Source organism: Pristis pectinata, chromosome 8 (genome assembly GCF_009764475.1).
Source record: "Pristis pectinata isolate sPriPec2 chromosome 8, sPriPec2.1.pri, whole genome shotgun sequence".
Taxonomy (NCBI): domain Eukaryota; kingdom Metazoa; phylum Chordata; class Chondrichthyes; order Rhinopristiformes; family Pristidae; genus Pristis; species Pristis pectinata.
In genome coordinates, this window is record NC_067412.1 from 53,345,526 (window position 1) to 53,364,265 (window position 18,740).

The 18,740-nt window shown below is 42.2% G+C and overlaps 1 protein-coding gene across 1 annotated transcript in view; it reads left to right on the top strand.

Annotated features, from left to right (window-relative positions):
- The first annotated feature begins 15,800 nt into the window (after positions 1-15,800).
- The window catches only part of LOC127573786 (deleted in malignant brain tumors 1 protein-like), a 125,440-nt gene continuing 122,500 nt past the window's right edge, over positions 15,801-18,740 (top strand). Inside the window, exon 1 of the mRNA XM_052022291.1 lies at positions 15,801-15,907. Coding sequence (XP_051878251.1) covers positions 15,801-15,907 — 107 coding nt within the window. The remainder of the gene's footprint in view (positions 15,908-18,740) is intronic.

Genomic DNA, 18,740 nt, shown 5'->3' on the forward strand with positions numbered 1-18,740 from the left:
GCGTGGGAGCGGTGAGACAGAGGCTGCTAGGTAAGAGGTGGAACCATCCGAAGAGTACATGATGGACAGACAAGCAAAGAGCAAGAAGGGAAAATGAAGTGTTCATAGAAGAGGCTGGTAGATGACAGCGAGAATGAGATGGGAGTTTTAGGCAGAAGAAACAGGGTGGGTGGGGGTTAGGATCGGTAGAGACGTAGTCTGATTGATTTTCGGCAGAACCATGTAAAGAAGTGTTGATATGCAGTTGGAACCTGGTAGAAGAGGGGTCGGATTGGCGGAAGGCAAGCAAAGGGAGAAGAAACCCAAATGGATAGGTATGTGGGCGAAAGGCAGACGAAACCAAATGGGAGAGGGGAAAGAGCTTTGGTAACGAGGGAAAGAGATGGAGAATTGAAAAAGTGGAGAGAACCTGAATGGGGTACTAGGAGTGGGAAGGAACACAGTGGGCTTGGGTTATCTTAACGTGAAAAATTCGATGTTCATATAATTACGTTGTCTGCTGCCAATGTTGAACACGAAGTGTTTTCTTCCAGATTGATTTTGGCCTTGCCCTAACAGCTGAGACGGCAGTGGACAGATATGTCATTTTGTGAATGTGAAGTTACAATGACATGCAATCAGAACTTCAACATGTCTATTGCTGACAGAGCTCCAATGCTTTGCAAAATGATCGGCTGGTCCATGCTTGGTCTCGCTGAAGTCGATCAGGCAGCATCTCGAGCAGAAAGTTCGATAGACCAGTAATTAATAGGTACACGTGAAAATTTGCTTCACCAAGAGTGGCTGATTAAGTCCGTGAACTGTGCTGAAGGAGGTGCAGGGAAAATTGTACCACACCCTACGGATGCAGGGGAAGAGCAAATGGAGGAAAGTGGTGGATTTGAAGAGATAACTGGACAGAGTGTTTATGGAAAGTATGGTATCTAGGTGAAGAAGAATGAATAATGGGGGTGGGGGTGGGAATGTTGATAAACTTTGCACTGGTGGCGGGATCCCGTTGGACCCGCCAGAAATGGCTGAGTATGGTATACCGGATGCAGAAGCTAGTGGAGCGAAAAGTGAGGAATAGATGCTATTTATGTGTTAGGAATAGATCACAGCTTCGATCCATCAGCATCTATCTGTTGCCCCGGAGATTGTGAACATTAGTGAGCGTGTTACCTGAGGGATATGCGGGAAGGTCAATTCTTCGTGCGTGAAGGGGTCGTCTTTGAGTAAATCTTGCAAAATCTCAGCGGATGAGACACATATTTGTGTTATTATTTACTGGCACCAAAACTGTACGACGCGCCTTTAAATATTAATGCTGTGATCTGAGCCCACTTACAGACCCGATTCACAGATATTTGGACCTTCCTGTGTTCCCCACCTCCCCACCTCTCGGAATCAGTTCTCTGCTCATGATGCAGTGAAATGCGAGGCAAATGTCTGCTTTGGTGCAAGAGAGGAGCGCCCCGGTACCATATCCTTACACTTTTAGGGGATCAGACTATTCATGTGTGTCAGCTCCCTATTGATACAGATAAGCAACTTTCACACATGCACCATCACTGTATTCACGGAGATCTGATCAGTGTTCAACTATAGAACCGCTGTATCCATGGACCGTATGAGGACACGGGAGTGATACTGTGTGTTGACGGGAGAAGATGCAGAGTGCGCGATCCAGCTGTTGTTTCTGGCTCCATGCCACACGGAAGGAAGCGAGAAACCCTATCTGGAGAAATGGAGACAAGGATATGTACACCGTAGGAATCACAGACTACCTGAATTCAAGTGAGAGTTTGTGGAGTTTGTGCTGTTCTTTTATTTTATCAGCGAAAAGAGATTTGAAACGAAGGTTGCCATGAACTAAAGTTTAACTTAAAAGGAGCACCTCAATTATTGAATCAAGTTTTATTGTTGAGAATTGTGAATGTGAAATTTTATGAATTACCGGAGAATAGATTTTATCTCCAGCTGCGTAGAAGTGTACAACGATCATTGACTCATAATGAGTAAGCCTGTCTTGAAACAGCAGCTGGGTCATTTTCAGCCTGAGTACCAGATAATGCTCTGTTCAGACATAAAAGGTATTTATTTTTATTCCGTCATGGGATCTGCCATTCGCAGGCTTCGCCAGCATTTTATGTTCTATCTCTAATCGCCCCGTGAGAAGATGGTGGTAATCCGGCTTCTTGAACTGCTGTACTTCCTGGGGTGTGGGTATACCCAAAATGTCACTCTGGAGAGGATTTTGACCCAGCGGTGGTGAAGGAACAGCGATATATTTCCAAGATAGGATGGTATGTGGTTAGGAGTGAAATATAAAATATTGAAGTCAACATGCTTCTGCAGCATGTATCCTTCTCGATGGTAGAGTGTTTGGAGATGCTGTAAAGGCGTCTTGATGAGTTTCTGCAGTGCTACTGTAAACTGTACGAACTTCAGCTGCTGTGCGTCGATGACGGAGTGAGTGAATGGTTGTGGATAACATGCCTATCAAGTGGATTGCTACGTCCTGTATAATGTCCGTTTTCTTGAGTATGTTTGAAGCTGCGATTTTCCAGGCAAGTTGAGAGCATTACATCACACTGAAGCTTGTATATAGCACATCATTCTGAACCGAAAGCTTGCTGCTGTCGCTACATTGTGTTTTTGACAATTTCAGTTCAGTTTCTGGTCAGAGGTAACCCCATAAGATTAATATTGAGTGGTTCTGTGATAGTAATGGCATCAAATGTCATCGTGTTAATGGTGTATTTTCTATTCTTCGATAATTTAATTACCTGGAACTTTTGTGGTGCGAATGTTATTTGCCACTTATTCGCCCAGACCTGGCTGTTGTTTATGTATTGCGGCATTTGGTCGTGGACAACCTCATTTTCCATCATCGGTGACAACCAACTGAAGACCATTGATGAAGACCAACTTGCTGATGTATTCAAGGACGTAATCAAGCTCTCGCTTCTGTGGTCTGAGGTTCACAACTGCTTTAAGGCGCATTTATAGTACTGCCGCCTAAGAAAAAGCTCAATGTCCTGCCCCAATCAGTACCATCTGGTAGCACTTACATCTACCATTCTGGAGTGCTTCAAGAGTTTGATTATTGCGCAAATCAAGTACATCCTCAAAAATGGCCTGGGTACTCTTCAATTTGCCGATCACCACTACATCAACAGCAGATGTTATATCACTAATGCTCCACATTGTTCTGGGCCATCTGGAAAACAATAATGCAGCGGTTACCGTAACGCTTTTACAGCGTCAGCGACCCGTATTCAATTCCAGGCGCTGTCTGTAAGGGTATTTGTATGTTCTCCCAGTGTCTGCGTGGGTTTCTCCGGATGCCCCGGTTTCTTCCCACATTCCAAAGACGTACAGCTTAGGAAGTTGAGGGTATGCTATTTTGGCGCCGGAAGCGTGGCGACACTTGCGGGCTGCACCGAGAACAGTCTACGCAAAGATGCATTTTACTGTGTGTTTCGATGTACATATGACCAATAAAGACATCTCACCTTATGCCAGACTACTGTTCATTGTTCACAGCGTTGTATCCAACACAATCATCCCCTCCACACGTCAGCAATCTCCAAGAACTGACCTTCTATACCTCCTTTTGCAACTGGATTCTTGACTTCCTCATTGGCAAACCTCAGTGAGTGGAGATGACTGCTCCTTATTAACGACAAGCATGGGTGTACATCAAGCCTGCGAGCTCAGCCACCTGCTCTACTCAGTTTATTCCCACGACTGCGTGGCTAACCACATCTCCAGTGTCATCTGCAAATTCACCGCCGACGACGCTGTAATTGCCCGGATTATGGGAGGTGGCAAGTCAGCATACAGGATCCATACAGAATACCTGGTTGAGTGGTGCCACAACAAGAACCTCACGCTGTCTTCAACAAAACTAAGAAACTGATTATCGACTTCAGAAAAGGGACGTCGGGAGATAATATGCCAGTTCTCATTGATGGGTCAGAGGTGGAGACAGTTATCAGCTTCAAATTCACGAGCGTTCGTATCTCGGAAGATCTGTTCTGAGCCCAACGTAAAGATGTAATCATTCAGAAATTCCGCCAGCGCCTCTGCGCTTTTTAAAGATTCAGAACATTTGGTATGTCACCAAATACACTGAAAACTTCCATAGATGTACGCCTGAAAGAAACCCGACTGGTTGCATCATGGTCTGGTATACCAATCGCAAAGCACAGGAATGCAAGAGGCTGCATTGTGTAGTGAACTCCACCCTGTCCGTGAAGGAACAGCAACCCACACCACTAAAAGCATCTACAGAAGGCGCTGACTCAAGAAGGTGGCATCCATCATCAAGGATACCCATCATGCCCTCTTCTCAGTACTACGGTCGACGAGCACGTACACAAGCTTGAAATTGCACGCATCCAGGTTGAGGAACAGCTAACTGCCTCCAGCCAATCGGTTCTTTAATCGATCTCCAGATCCTACCTCCTCAATGGAACACTGCAGAGCACTTTTGGCACTAGCCTACACTTGTCTTTCATTGTTGTTCTTCTACACTAATGTCTTGTTTTGCACAGTTTTTTTTCACAGTCTTGCATAATTTATGTTCCCTGTGCTGTCTGAATATACGACCCTGTGATGCCACTGCAAGTAAATCTTTAATTATGCTGTATCTCACCGTACTTCACCATATGCGAGTAAACTCAATTTGAACATCCCTACTTCCGACCATAGGATTGAATGAAGGTCATCAGTAAAGACGTTGCATATGGTTAGTTATCGGATACTACCCATTGGATCTCGTGCAGAAGTGCCCTGAGATGAAATAGCGTCCAACCACAGCAACCATTGTCTTTTGTGCTTGGTATGATTCCAACTACCATAACATATCCCCGCTCATTCCGATTGTTTCCAGGTCAGTTAGGACTTTTAGGTGAATTGTGCGATCAAATCTTTCCTTGCTGACAACGGCAGTTACTCTCTCTTCACCTCTGGATTTCAATTCCCGTGTCTATGTTTGGGCCAATGTTTTAATCAGGCCAGGAACTGTGTGCCGTTGGCGGAACACAAAACGATGTTTTGTGTGCAGGTTGATGTTCAATAAGTGCTGCTTTCCACTAACGTTGATTATCCCTCCATCCCTTCGTTGGTGAACGAACGTGGAAAGCATGAGATCATAATTGGCCGGATATGATTTGTCTTGATTCTTGTGGACAGGGCGCACCGTAGAGAAACCTTACACATTATCGATTTAATACCTGTGCTGCAGCTGTACTGGGACACATTGGCCAAAGACACTGCGAATTCCAGAGCATAAGTCTTCTGTGCTATTGTTGCAATGTTGTCAGATTCCATAGATGTTGCTGTACCCAGCGCCTGGAGCCCTCCCTTTCCGTCACGTTTAGTTAATCGAAGTGGCTGAAAACTTGTATCTATCATGCTGAGACAACTGTCGGAGACCCATATTGATCATTAATCTGGCAATTCAGGTTGGAGATGCTTGCGAATGTTTGAGCTTTCACTTTTGCACGAATACTCTGGGTTCCTCCATCTTTGCGATTCGAGTATATGCGGAATACGGTCCTCCAGTGAGTTGCTTACATAGTAAATTGATAAATGGGGTTATTATTGTCACGTGTACCGAGTTACAGTGAAAACCTTTGTTTTGATTACTTTTCATAAAGATCATATCATCATATCACTGCATCAATGTAGTCCAAGGAAAAGTAATAGCAGAAGGCAGAATAAGATGTGCTGTGCTACCAGCCTCTTACATTATTTCCACTCTCCCACTGCCTCCACTCCCTATAACGCCCTCTGACCTGGATCCACCTGTCACTCGCCAGACTTTCTCCACCCTCCCCCACACCTATTTATACTGGCTATCTCCTCACTTTCTTTCTAGTCAGGATGAAGAGTCTCGACCCGAAATGTCGACTGTGCATTTCCCTCAACAAATACTGCCTGACCCGCTGAGTTCCTCCAGCATTTTGTGTGTTCCAATAAGGAAATGTTGGGGACACCTGGATTGTTTTCATTGGAACGTCAGAGGCGGACGGGCGACCTGATAGAATTAAACACAATTATGATAGAAGTAGATAGGGAGACCCCATTTCTTCACTGGGTGGAAATAACAAAGACAAGATTTCTTAGCTTTAAGATGAGAGGGTGGAAGTTTAATCTCTCCTTTAACCTCTGACAGGCTATCTCTCTCTTTTTTACCGCATTTTTCCAATTTTCTCCTTACATTTGACACATTCCCCGGTGGAGCTACTCTCCTTTCCTTTCCCTCACCTGCCTATCATTACCTATTACCTGTATTTATCTCTCATCAGCTTGTGCCCACCCATAATACCCTGTTCTGCTTAGCCTCATTTATCTTGGGCTTTCCATTTTCCCAATCTTCAGTCCTGAAGAAGGGTCCTGAACCGAAACGCTGACGGTCTGCTTTTCTCCACGGATGCTGCTTGGCCTGCTGAGTTCCTCCAGCATCATAGTGTTTTTCATCTAGATTCCAGCATCTGCAGGCTTTTATTTCTTGAAGGAGAATGGTAGTTTCATACAAGAATGGAATCTTCTTGCTGGTGTTTGGCAATATCATGAGACAGTTTAGGATCCTGGTTTACTTTTAATAATAACAATGTTTATTTCTCCGGGCTGCATACCACATTGCTGCAATCTCTGCAATGGTTGCCCTAGAGGTGGAGTAGAATGAACACAACGAAGTGATGTCTGACTACAGTGTTCACTAAGATGGCATTCGTTTTAATTGATTGTGTCATTGTTTTCTTGGAACAGGCAGTTTGACAGTTGTCCTAAAACATACACAAATCGCTAGATAATTAACCAGGCGGTCAATGAAAGGAAGAATGGTCTGGAAGAGATCCGGTCAGATATATACCAGGCAGATGAGACCAGGTCGAGGAAGTGGTTTCCTCCTCTGACAGACATCGGTCCTAAACATATTGTTGTCGCGATGACTTTGTAAAGTGACACTGTACAAGCAGAGAAATATTTCTGAAATTAAATAAAATGTAACTAATAAGTACATATCAAAACATCTCTCTATGTGTTACACCTATTGCCTAAACGGTATTCTGCGCTACTCATTCATTCTCTCTTCGCAAAACGAAAGATGAGCTTGAAGGATCCTCCTTTGTTTTCGCACTGTAATGGAGAGCATATCAGACATTAAGTTTCACTGCTGTCACACACTTACTGAAAAACTGCTCGTATAGTTTACCCATGACGGTGGAAGCCCATGGAGAGTGTTCAGAAAGATAGTTTTCTCTTTGGAGAAATTAACTCATTGGTTATATATTCCTCAATAAACGTTCACTGGAGCTCAGTACCTCTTTGAAATATATGAAATGTATGAAATATCCCAACACTGGCTCTTACTTTACCTTGTGCTTTTCTCATTTCTCCAATATAGCGATGTAGTTCTAGCAGCTTAAGTTTGCCAGCCCAGTGCCAGAGTAAGCATTTGTATACATCGCTGGGGAAGAACTTGGCGATGGTCAAATTGCGGTCGGCGACACTCATACCAATGACATAAAGATGGGCATTAGTACAAAATTTCGGTCTGAAATCGTCCTGAATTCATCTTTCTTTTTCAAATCACAGCTGATACTTTACCTTCTGCATTCCAGTTTGAATTTCCGCATGAAACATATATATGTCCTGACAGTGAGACGTCTCCTGTAGTGAGTCTAAGAAATAGCAGACATTTATCTTTCTGCTGCTCTTTCCAATGTTTTCAGGGTCAGATAAACTTTAATCTCTTCCAGTAAGCTAGTGAATTGAAAATGTTTTTTTTGTTCAAAATACACTGACCCAAAAAGTGCAGAATGGTGGCAGACGTGGACATTGCTGTAAATGCTGGCTATCCTTTGTCGCTAAATGGCCACGGAACTGCAATGACAGTTCTTTTTATCGTCTGGATTCACACAGAGATCAAAATAATTAATGACGGGTGATTTCAGTCCAGGAATAATATGAATGAATCTGATGGGATAGTGGCACAATCTAGGAGTATCATGATTTCGTTTATGATGAACACTTTTTAATTATAGACGGATTTCATGGCCTTTGTGTAGGCTTCCCTGCCTCCAGAGCGCGATGAAATCACGTATTCCGGGCTTCTTGCTGCTACGTTAACAAGACGACTCCGACATGGCATCGTTAACCCTGCTGCAAAATTAAACACTTATGAAGAGCTAGCGATTATGTTGTACTTTTTAATGAAAGTAAAAGTACTCGGAGCATATTGTTTCCAATTAATTCTTGTGAGAATTGAGTGCATTACGAGTGATGTAGCAGATATGATTTGCTGTGAGGTGGCATAAACACATATTGAGTTTTGCAGAACGAACCGGTGCAACCACAAACGTGATAATATCGGCGCCTGTGTTGCTGACTGAGGATTCGATCTCGTTCAGACACTCGGGATACCTAATGTGAACTTCTTTAAAATATGTATAATTACAAAGTTTTTGCCCACTTGGGAAGCAGAGTGGACGCCCAATTGCTTTTGTAATTCGAATAAGTGCATCGAAACTGCCTACATTATGACACTTGAATAATTTGCAATTTGCAAATATCAAAAAAAGTAAGTTTTCCGTATTTTTAAAAATAAATTTTAAGCCAAATGCTTTAACTGCATTATTCAGGATTTTTGGAGAGAGAAAAAAAATAATTCTGGAGACTTCCGACTTATAGATATTGGCCTTCATTTCTCTTGTAGCCTGGAGAGCTGTATTTCTTAAATGGAAGGACACTATTACCCCCACTCATTCTCAGTGGTTCCGGGATGTTATATCATATCTAAGTTTAGAGAAGATCCGTTGCTCTATTTCTGGATCTATTCTGAACTTCCAAATATTATGGGGAGCTTTTTGAACTACTTTCAAAACCACTGATTTGGTGTTTAATGTAGATATATTGGCCAATACTACTATGTCTTTAGGATACCTCTGAACAACTTTGGTTTAGGTAGTGGGGTTAGATTCTTTTCAATATTAAAATATTTTTAACTTTTCAATATCAATTGATTTCATTTTTTGTTCATGAATATGAGGCATTGTGATTTCTCGTGTGATTCAATACAAATCAATTTTGTAACATTTTCTTTTTTTCCCTTTCATGCATTTTGTCCTTCTTCTTTGAAATTAATAAAAATACTGAAAAAAAAGAACATAAGAAATGGGAGCAGGATTGTGTCAATTGGTCTATCGAGCCTAATTCCCCGACTCTGCAAAAATCCACGTAACCCTGTCTTAAATATATTTAATGAGGTAGCCTCCATTGCTCCCATGGGAAGAGAATACCACAGATTCATGACTTTCTGGGAAAAGCAGTCCCTCTTCATTTCATTCCAAACCTACTCCCACGAATCTTGAGGCTATGTCCCCTAGTTCTAATCTCACCTATAAGTAGAAACAACTTGCCTGCCTCTATCTTGTCCTTCACTTTCATAAGTTTATGTTTCTAGAAATCCCCTTTCATTCTATGAATTACAACGAGAATAGTCCCAAGCGACTCAATGTCTCCTCATAGGCTAAACCCCTCATCAGTGGAGTCAACCCAGTGAACTTCATCTCCACCGTCTCCAAAGCCAGTATATCTCTTCTCAAGTAAGGAGACCAGAACCTCTCTGCTCTTAAATCCAATCCCTCTATCAATGAAGGCCACCGTTCCATTTGCCTTTTTGATAACCTGCTGCCCCTGCAAACCAAATTTTTGCGAGTCATGCAGAAGCTCTCCCAAGTCGCTTTACACAACAGCATTCTGCAATTTTTCACCATCGTAATAATAACCTGACCTAATTTCCTTCCAAAGTGGATGACCTCGCATTACCAACATTGGTGTCCATTTGCCAGACCCATACCCACTCACTTCTCCTCTCTCTATTTCTCTGTAGATTCTCCGTATCCGCAGCGATATTTCTTTTCACTCTATTTAGTGTCATCCGTGAACATCATGCTACATTCTGTCTCCCTCTTGCAAATCGTTCACGTATCACCAAATCAGTTCACATCACCGAAGATTAATTTTGCTATTGGTATTATATACTGGCTTTAAATTATAATGATGATGTTTCTCAATATAAATATAAATATAAATACGTTAGTGTTAATAATTGCCCTAATATTGTGATCTTTCATATATGACTTGTTTGAAATGGACACCTTTGTAAAATATTTTGTTTTCCACCGAAGGCCGCCACTCATCTGATTCTTTGGTGTGGATATAGAATTCCATAAAATATTTGAGCTTGTCTCTAAATCTACATCCACGAACTCCATATATTGAAACGTGCAAATTCAAATATAATATTTAATTCTTTTTTATTTACTCCAAATGGGAGGAGGTGGACGTGAATATGTGCCTCAGCAGGAAGGGCTGATTAGATCATTAAACTATGGTGAGGCAGGTCTGTGGATAAGTGTTGCTTATTGCACAGATGCAGAGAAATTACAAGGGGGAGGCTGGCGGTGGGTGTTTGGAGATAACTGGACTGGGTAGTCATGGAGAGAGTAGTCCCTGGGGGAAACAGAACGGAGTGGCACGTTTCTGGTGGCGAAATCCAAGGATGGTACATTGGATGCGGAGCCTTGTAGAGTGAATGTTGAGGATTGTATATTCTTGCTATGTTACGAAAGATCATGGCCTGGATGGTTCAACTTCTGAGTACTGCTCTGACCAGTTGAAGGGGATCTTGGATGGTTGATTGTGGTATGTCGGTTAACATGGTGGTGGAAGTTCAATTGTGCGTACGTGAGGGGATCATAGATGTGTACAAGTGGCAACATCTCAGCGGATAGGATAAAGACTGGTGCAATGACCTATTGACTCATTGGCACCAAGAATGCGCAACCCTCCTTTCACCATTCTGACTGTAATCTGAGGGCGATGATTGACCTGATTGACGGACATCTGGTCCTTCTTATTTTCCGCGCTCTCTCGTTGGAGTGAACTGTCTGCCCAATCTGCTCATGACGCAGATAAAATTCAGGAGGAGTCAGTCAAATCTCTGTTTTGTTGGAAGAGAGAATGCCCACGTGCCATATACTGACATTAGTGGGGGGGGGGCAGTCAAGTGAAGGTGGAAGTTCCCTGTTCATACAGATAAGCCATCTGCACATGGGCAGCATCTTTGTATTCACTGAGATCTGCTGTTCCTCGTGCGGTTGATGACCCAGGAGTGATGGTGTGTGTTGGTGGTAGAAGAAGCATCATGTGCTCTCAAGCCTGTTGCCTATGACACCCACGCTGCAGCGAACACCTTGCATTAACCCATCTAGAGAAGTAGAGTGAAGTAGATGTACACTATATTTATAACCATTGAAGTTAGAGTTTTTTGACCTTGTGCTGTTTTCATGATCAGCACAGATCAGGAAAACTTGAAATAAAAGGACACTTGAAACAAAAGGTGCCATAAAATGAATTTCAACTTATAAGAACTGAAGTTATTGATGCAAGGCTGATCGTGTAAATTTTAAATGTGAAATGTAAAGAAGAACTGAAAGATAGATTTTCTATCCAGCGATGTGGATGAGTATATCAATGATCGACTCATAATGTTTTATTCTATCTTGAAATAGAATCCGGGTCATCTGCAGTCTGAGTATTACTGAATACTCTCTTCAAAAATAAAACTTATTAGTTTTATTCCGTCGTGGGATGTGAGCTTCGAATTTGCCTGGAGAAGGTGGTTGTCATCCACCTTTTTGAAAGGCTACACTCATAATGATGTTAGGGAGCGATATCTGAGATGTTGACCGAGAGACCGTGAAGGAACAGTGATTTATTTTCAAGTCAGGATAGTGTATGGCTTGGAAGGAAACGTACAATGCTGGAGTTCCCAGTACTCTGCAGCCTTTGTCATTCTAGCTGGTGGAGGTCTTGTGTTTAGAAGGTGCTCTTTAAGAAGTATTGGTGAGTTCCTTCAGTGCATCAGGTAGCTGGAACATACTGCTGCTATTGAGCATCGATGGAGGAGTGGATGAATTGTTGTGGATAGGATGAAGTTCAAGTTGACTGCTATGTCCTGCATAGTCTAGAGCTTCTTGAATGTTGTTGGAGCTGCACTCTTCCATGCAAGTGGGGAGCATTGCATAATACTCCCGAATAGAGCCTTGTGTATACTGAACTTTCTTTGGGGAGGAGAGTTAATCGCCACAGGATTCCCAGCCTACAGACCTCTCTTGTAGCCACGTTGTATATATGACTATTCTGTCCGTGGCAACTTCCGAGTTTCATAGTGAGTGTTCCAGTGATAGTAATGGCATTCAATGTCAGAGAGCGATGGCTGGATTTTTTCTTTTTGGATTGCTATTTCCCAGAATTTTGTGGTGAGAATGCTGCTTGCCACACCTCAGCTGCGGGCTGGAAACTATCCAGGTCTTGCTGCATTTGATTGCAGACTACTTCATTTCCCAAGGAGTCATGAGTGCTGCTGAATAGTGTGAAATCACCCGTAGCGGTCACGACGACCATCCATGAAGAAGAACTGGCTAGTGAATTCACAGACATATTCCTCCTGCCGCTACTACGGTGTGAGGTCTCCACCTGCTTCAAAGGGGCATCTATGGCACCGGTGCCTGAGAAAAGCATTGTGATTTTCCTCAAAGACTACCATCTGGTAACATTTACATCTACCGCAATGAAGAGCCTCAAGAGGTCGGTTGTGCCGCAAATCAACTCCTGCCTCAGAAATGAGCTGGATGCAGCTTTTATTGGGTGGATCATGAGTGGCGAGGAGTCAGTGTACAGGAGAGAGACCAAACACCTGATTAAGTGGTGCTGCAACTACTGCATCATGCTCAACATCAAGAAAATCAAAGACCTAATTTTTGACTTCAGAAGGATGAAGTGGGGAGATGATATGCCTGTTCTCACTGAAGCGTCAGAGGTGTAGAGAGTCCGCAAATTTAGATTCCTGGATGTCAACATCACTGATCACCTGTCCTCAGCCCAGCACATCAAAGCAATCACGAAACAAGTGCACCAGCGCTTCTACGTTCATACAAGCTTAAGGAAATTTGGCATGTCACCAAATACTTCACCAAACTTCCAAAGATGCACTGTTAAAAGTGTCCTCTCTGATTATGTCAAGTCGTGCTACGACAATTTCAACGCAAATGAATGCAAGAGGCTGCAGGGAGTAGTGGCTATAGCCCTTACCGTCATAGACTCAGTCATCTCCACTACTGAAAACAGCTACAGAAAGCACGACGAATAAGAAGGTTGCATCTATCATCAAGAATCTGGTAAATCCCAGTCCTTCTTCTTCTTGCTGCTACCGTAGACAGTAGAACAGAATCCTGAAACACCATAACACCAGGTTCAGGAACAGCTGCATTCTTGCAACAATCACGTTCTCGAAATGACCTGCAGAACCAAATCCGACCTCAGCAATGGAACATTTGGGACTCCTATTGCACTAGCACTGACTTGTCTCCAATTGTTCTATTTGATTACACTAATGTCTTGTTTTGCAGTTTTTTCACTGTCTTTTATAATTAGTGTATAAATTATGTCCTGTGTGTTGTTTGAATCTACGTGCCTATAATGCCGCTGCAAGCATGCCTTAGCTTATGCCTGTACCTCACTGTACTTGTGCATATGATATGACGTGACTTGACTTGAACATCTTTACTTCCAGCCTTTACGGTTGAAGGAACCTCATTGATGAAGAAGCTGAACATGGTTGTGTCTGAGAAACTATGCATAAGAACACCTGCGGAGATGTCCTGTGGCTGAGATGATTGATTTCCAACCACAACAACCATTACCTTTTGTACTTAGTATCATTCCAAGGATCAGAATGTTTTCCCCCGATTCCCATTGTTTCAGTTCAGCTAGGATTCTTTGATGCCATATTCGATCAAATGACAATTCGATGACAAGGACAAATACTCCCACTTCACCTCTGTTGTTCAATTCTTGAGCCCATGTTTGAACCAAGATTTTAATCAGATCAGGAACTGAGTGACTCTGTTGGATCCCAAAATGATCGTTTGTGTGCAGGTTCTGGCTAAGCAAATTCTGCTTCAATGTGGTATTGATTATCTCTTACATCGTTTTTCGGATGATCGAAAGTAGACTAATGGAGTTGTGTTTGGCCGCATATGATTTGTCCTGATTCTTGTAGAGTGGATATATCTGGGCAATTTTCCATATTGTGCGGTAGATGCCTGAAACTCTACTGGAATACATTGGCTAAGGTCGCAGAAAGTTCTGGAGCACAGATCTTCAGTACTATTGCTGGAATGTTGTCAGGGCCCAATGTCCTTGCTGTACCTAATGCCTTTAGTCATTTCTTTACATCAGGTGGAGTTAATCGAATTAACCGATGACTAGCATCTCTCTGGCTGAGGACATTTGGAAGAGGCCGAGATGATTAATTAATTTGACAATTCTGGCTGTAGAACATTAAAGTACAGATAGATCATGGAGTGTTCCCTGAAGGTGTCAGCTCGTGTGGATAAGGTGGGGAAGATGTGACATGCTGCTTTCTACTTAGTCGTGACACCGTGTATAAATGTCGGCAAGTCATATTACAGATGCATATTTGTTTAGATAATATTCTGAGTATTGTTTGCAACTGCGGTTTACAGATTACAGAAAAGATCTGGATTATTTGCAAAGGGTGTAGAAGAGGGTCACCAGAATGATGTCTGGATGGACAATATTAGCTGAAAGGAAAGGTTGGGCAAACTGGGATTGGTTTTGCTGGGGCCTCGGAGGTGAAGCTGCGACCTGATGGAATTATATACAATGATGATAAGCATAGATATGTTAGATAGCATTTTCCACTATGTGCTATGCGAAATACAAGCGGGCAAAGGTTTAAGATGAGAGGGAAGAAGTTTAACGACGATGACTGAAGCAATCTTCTTTTTACACAGAGCAGCTGCCTGGAACGCGCTGCCGGAGTAAGTGGTAGAAGCAGATACCAGATCAGAATTTAAGAGAAGTACTGACAGACACTTGAACAGAGAGATAAGTATTGGAGAGTAACCATAGACAAAAAAGGTGGGATAAGTTGGTCTGGCATTATGGTCGGTCAGCGGAGACATTATGAGCCTAATGGCCTGTCCTTGTCCTACTGTTCTAAGTGGTATTTTCTCTTCTTCCTCGTTTAAACACTTACCAGAAGCAAGTCTAACCTGCCTAACTTTTCTTCATGAGAACAATGCAGTTCCAGGTATTAGTTTATTAAACTTGTCTTGAGTTGCTTCCAGCCATGTCAAAATAATTTCTGAAAAACGAAAACTAGTAATATTTGCCCTATCTTTTGCCCAGATATAAAGTAAGACATTTTATGACGATTTATTGACACCTGATCTACCTGCACACTACATTTCGCGAACATGTGTATCTTTTTTATACATAATTTCACACCATCTCACATTAATTCCTTCCCAAACTGATCCTGGTCAACTCGATTTCTGTATCTCATCACAACTTGCGTTTCAAGATAACTTTGTGTCTTAACAACCATGCTTTGTGCGCCTCATCGAACATATTCTCTATCTTGATAAAAGTTGGGCTTCCCGTAATGAAAACGATGTACGAATAACACATTTGCAGTGACAGTTGTAAGGAAGGGGTGCACAGTAACATTTGTCAAGATTGTGAAATGAGAGCAAGGATGATTATGGGTAAGTCCAGCAATTCAGAGATGGCTTCAAACGTACGACTGAGTGCAGAGCTCTGCAGAACAATTCCAGTTTGATGTGTTGTGAAAGAGTTTACACTGATAACAAACCAGGTAACTGAGACAGTGCAGCAGCTGAAGTTCCTGATGAAACGACAATGTCAAGCCGATGACCAAACGGATTCTGGGCGAGAAATTCAAACAGAAGCTTACACAAGCCAATTTTACCAAAAGACTGACTGATACTGCTGGTTATTCCGACATGCATGATATTTCGTAGAGGAGAATGTTATAATTGTGTCAGCATCAACAGAAAGCCAAGAGAATAACAAGCGTGTCAATGTTGTAAACACGGATATCAATCTCATCATCGGTGAGTATACTTCATTCTTTATTCAGTTGTGACTATGTGGCATTGAGGGCCGGAGGAGCATTTATTGTCCATCTTTACTCTCCTTTGACAAGGTCGCGGTGAAATACGTTCTTGAATGTGGCAGGACATCTGCTGAACGTACATCAGCAGTGCATTTGAGTTGGACTATCGGGTGAGAGGGTAGGCGTGTTCTTGAATTTTATCCCGTAACTATAAATCAACAACAATCTACTAGGATCGTGTGCAGCTTTGTGTGGGCCTGAAAGTGGTGCTTCATTGTGACTTCTGTTCTTGGGGTTTGGTGATAGCCATGATGTCTTAGCCAGGTGCAGTCAGAATAGACGAGATAAACAATTTCAGAACCACGGAGCTCTGTGCTCAACTCTTGTTTGTGAAATTGCGAGGCTCTGTCTTTTGTACATTTTTACTCTGTCAAACAAATTTGTAGTGCTGCCTTGATGCTACACTTATCGGCAATTTGCTTTTGAGTATGCCTGGTATTGTTGTCAGCATGCCATTCTGAATTCCTCATTGACCTTGTTTTTATCTCTTGACTTGATAGCTATACTAGGGAGAAGAATATACAATGGCATGCTGGCTCATATAGCGGCGATATTGTTTTGTTGATCGTCAATAATGGCACAGGGACGTCCAGTAGGAGCTTGTAAATATACTCTTCTCCTACCCCATTTAATACTATTGCAACGCCATACAGCAAGGAAACCTGAAGACAATATTGTGCAGCAACTATACCGTGCGGAAGACATAGCTGCCAAGGCTGTCATGTACAAATGCCTATGCCATGGACAAATAGGTGATAATGTTGCCAAACATATTAATGTCTCATTAATGCTCATCGATTATCTGAGGAAGCCTCAGCATGGCAGTTAGAACGTTAATGAACAAACCAGCTTGCCCCAGAGTTTTGTTTCCTAGCCAATATTGGTCATGGACATTTGAATCTATAATCCAGTGTACATCCTGTGCCCTTGCTGCCTTCTATTATCTCTTCCATCCGTTGCTTTGCATAGAGGAGCACTGGTCGGCTGAAGAAGAATGGTAGCTTCAGATAAGAACGAAGTTTTCTTGCTTGTGTTTGGCGATATCATGAAACATTTTAGGATCTGGATTTAATTACCAACATTCCAACGGTTATGCCCTCACGCCTGTATACCACATCGCTGCAATCGCTGCAATGGCTGCCCTAGTGGCGGAACAGAATATACACCACATACCGATGTGGGAGTACAATGCTTTGTCTGTGATGGAATTCGGGGCATGTGATTATGTCAGTTCCTTGTTGGAACAGTGTGTCAGTTTTCCCAAAATGCACACTATTGATACATAAGTATTAGGAGGTTAATGAAATGTTGAGTGGTCTGGGAGCGATTTAATCGCATATATGCCAAGCATGTGAGAGCAGAAAGTGCAGTAGGTTTCCTCCTCTGATAGACATCGGTCTTGAACACATTGTTGTCGCTTTGAATATATAATGTGACACTCAATTAGCAGCGGAATCTTTATGAAATTCTGAAAAATGCACATGGTAACTTCAGGTCAAAACATCCCTTTATGGGTTACACCTATTGTAGAGCCGGTCTCCTTCAACATTCGTTCATTTTCTCTTCACAAAACGAGAAATACGCCGAATGGAAGTATCTTTGTTTGCACATTATCATGAAGGACACATCGGATGTTACTTGTGGATAGATCAGTTGAATTCCTGTCACAGGCCTTCTGAAACTCTACTGGTACAGTTTACCCATGGCAGTTGAAGCCCATGAAAAAGTGTTTCTGAAGATAGTTATTCTTTTTTGGAGAAGCTACCTCTCTGACCATATTTTCATCGATAAACGTACACTGACGATCAGTCCCTCTTTCAATCTACATTGATCTATCCCACCAGTTGTTCCACCTCCCCCACCCCCGTGCTGTTCTCATTGTTCCAATGTACCGATGTACTTCTATAAGTATTGTGCTTGCCGGCCTAGTACCAGATTCAGCATATTTGTACATGGTTGCAGAAGAACTCAGTGATGGAAAAGTTATGGTATTACACATTGGTGTAAAAGAAACACACATCTTCGGGCATTCAAACAAAACTATGTCTGAAATATTTTTGGAGTCACCTTTCCATCGTAAAATCACATCTGATGCTCCGACTTTCTCTGCGTTTCTGTTGTAATTCCTGGCATCATATCGAGGACAAATTTCTTGAAGACGGGTGTTTTCAGTCCTGGAATGATATAACTGAATTTGATGTAATTAATTTTGCACAAACCAGTAGTATCATGATTATCATTAATGATAATCACTTCCTAATTCAAGGTTTATTTAAATACATGTGTATAATATTCGATGCTTCTGGAGAGGGGAAAAACATGCAATGTTCCTTGCCATTACCCCCTCAAGGCCACTCTGGTATAGTAACATTAACCCTACAGCAAATTTAAACACTTATGAAAGATTGGCGACTATATTGTGCTTTTTAATGAAAATAAGCATAGTCAGTGCGTATTACAGCCAATTAAAATTGGAGTTAGTTTCTGGGTAAAATGCACAACTGATTTCCTGTGAGGTGTCAAAAGCAGACGTTGAGTTTTGTAGGATGAACCAGTACAACCGTAACCTCAAAAATACCGGCGTCTGTACTGTTGATTGAGGATTAAATATAGTTCAGGAACCTCGGGACATATTGTGCGATCTTCGTCGAAATACATATCATTGAAAAAATCA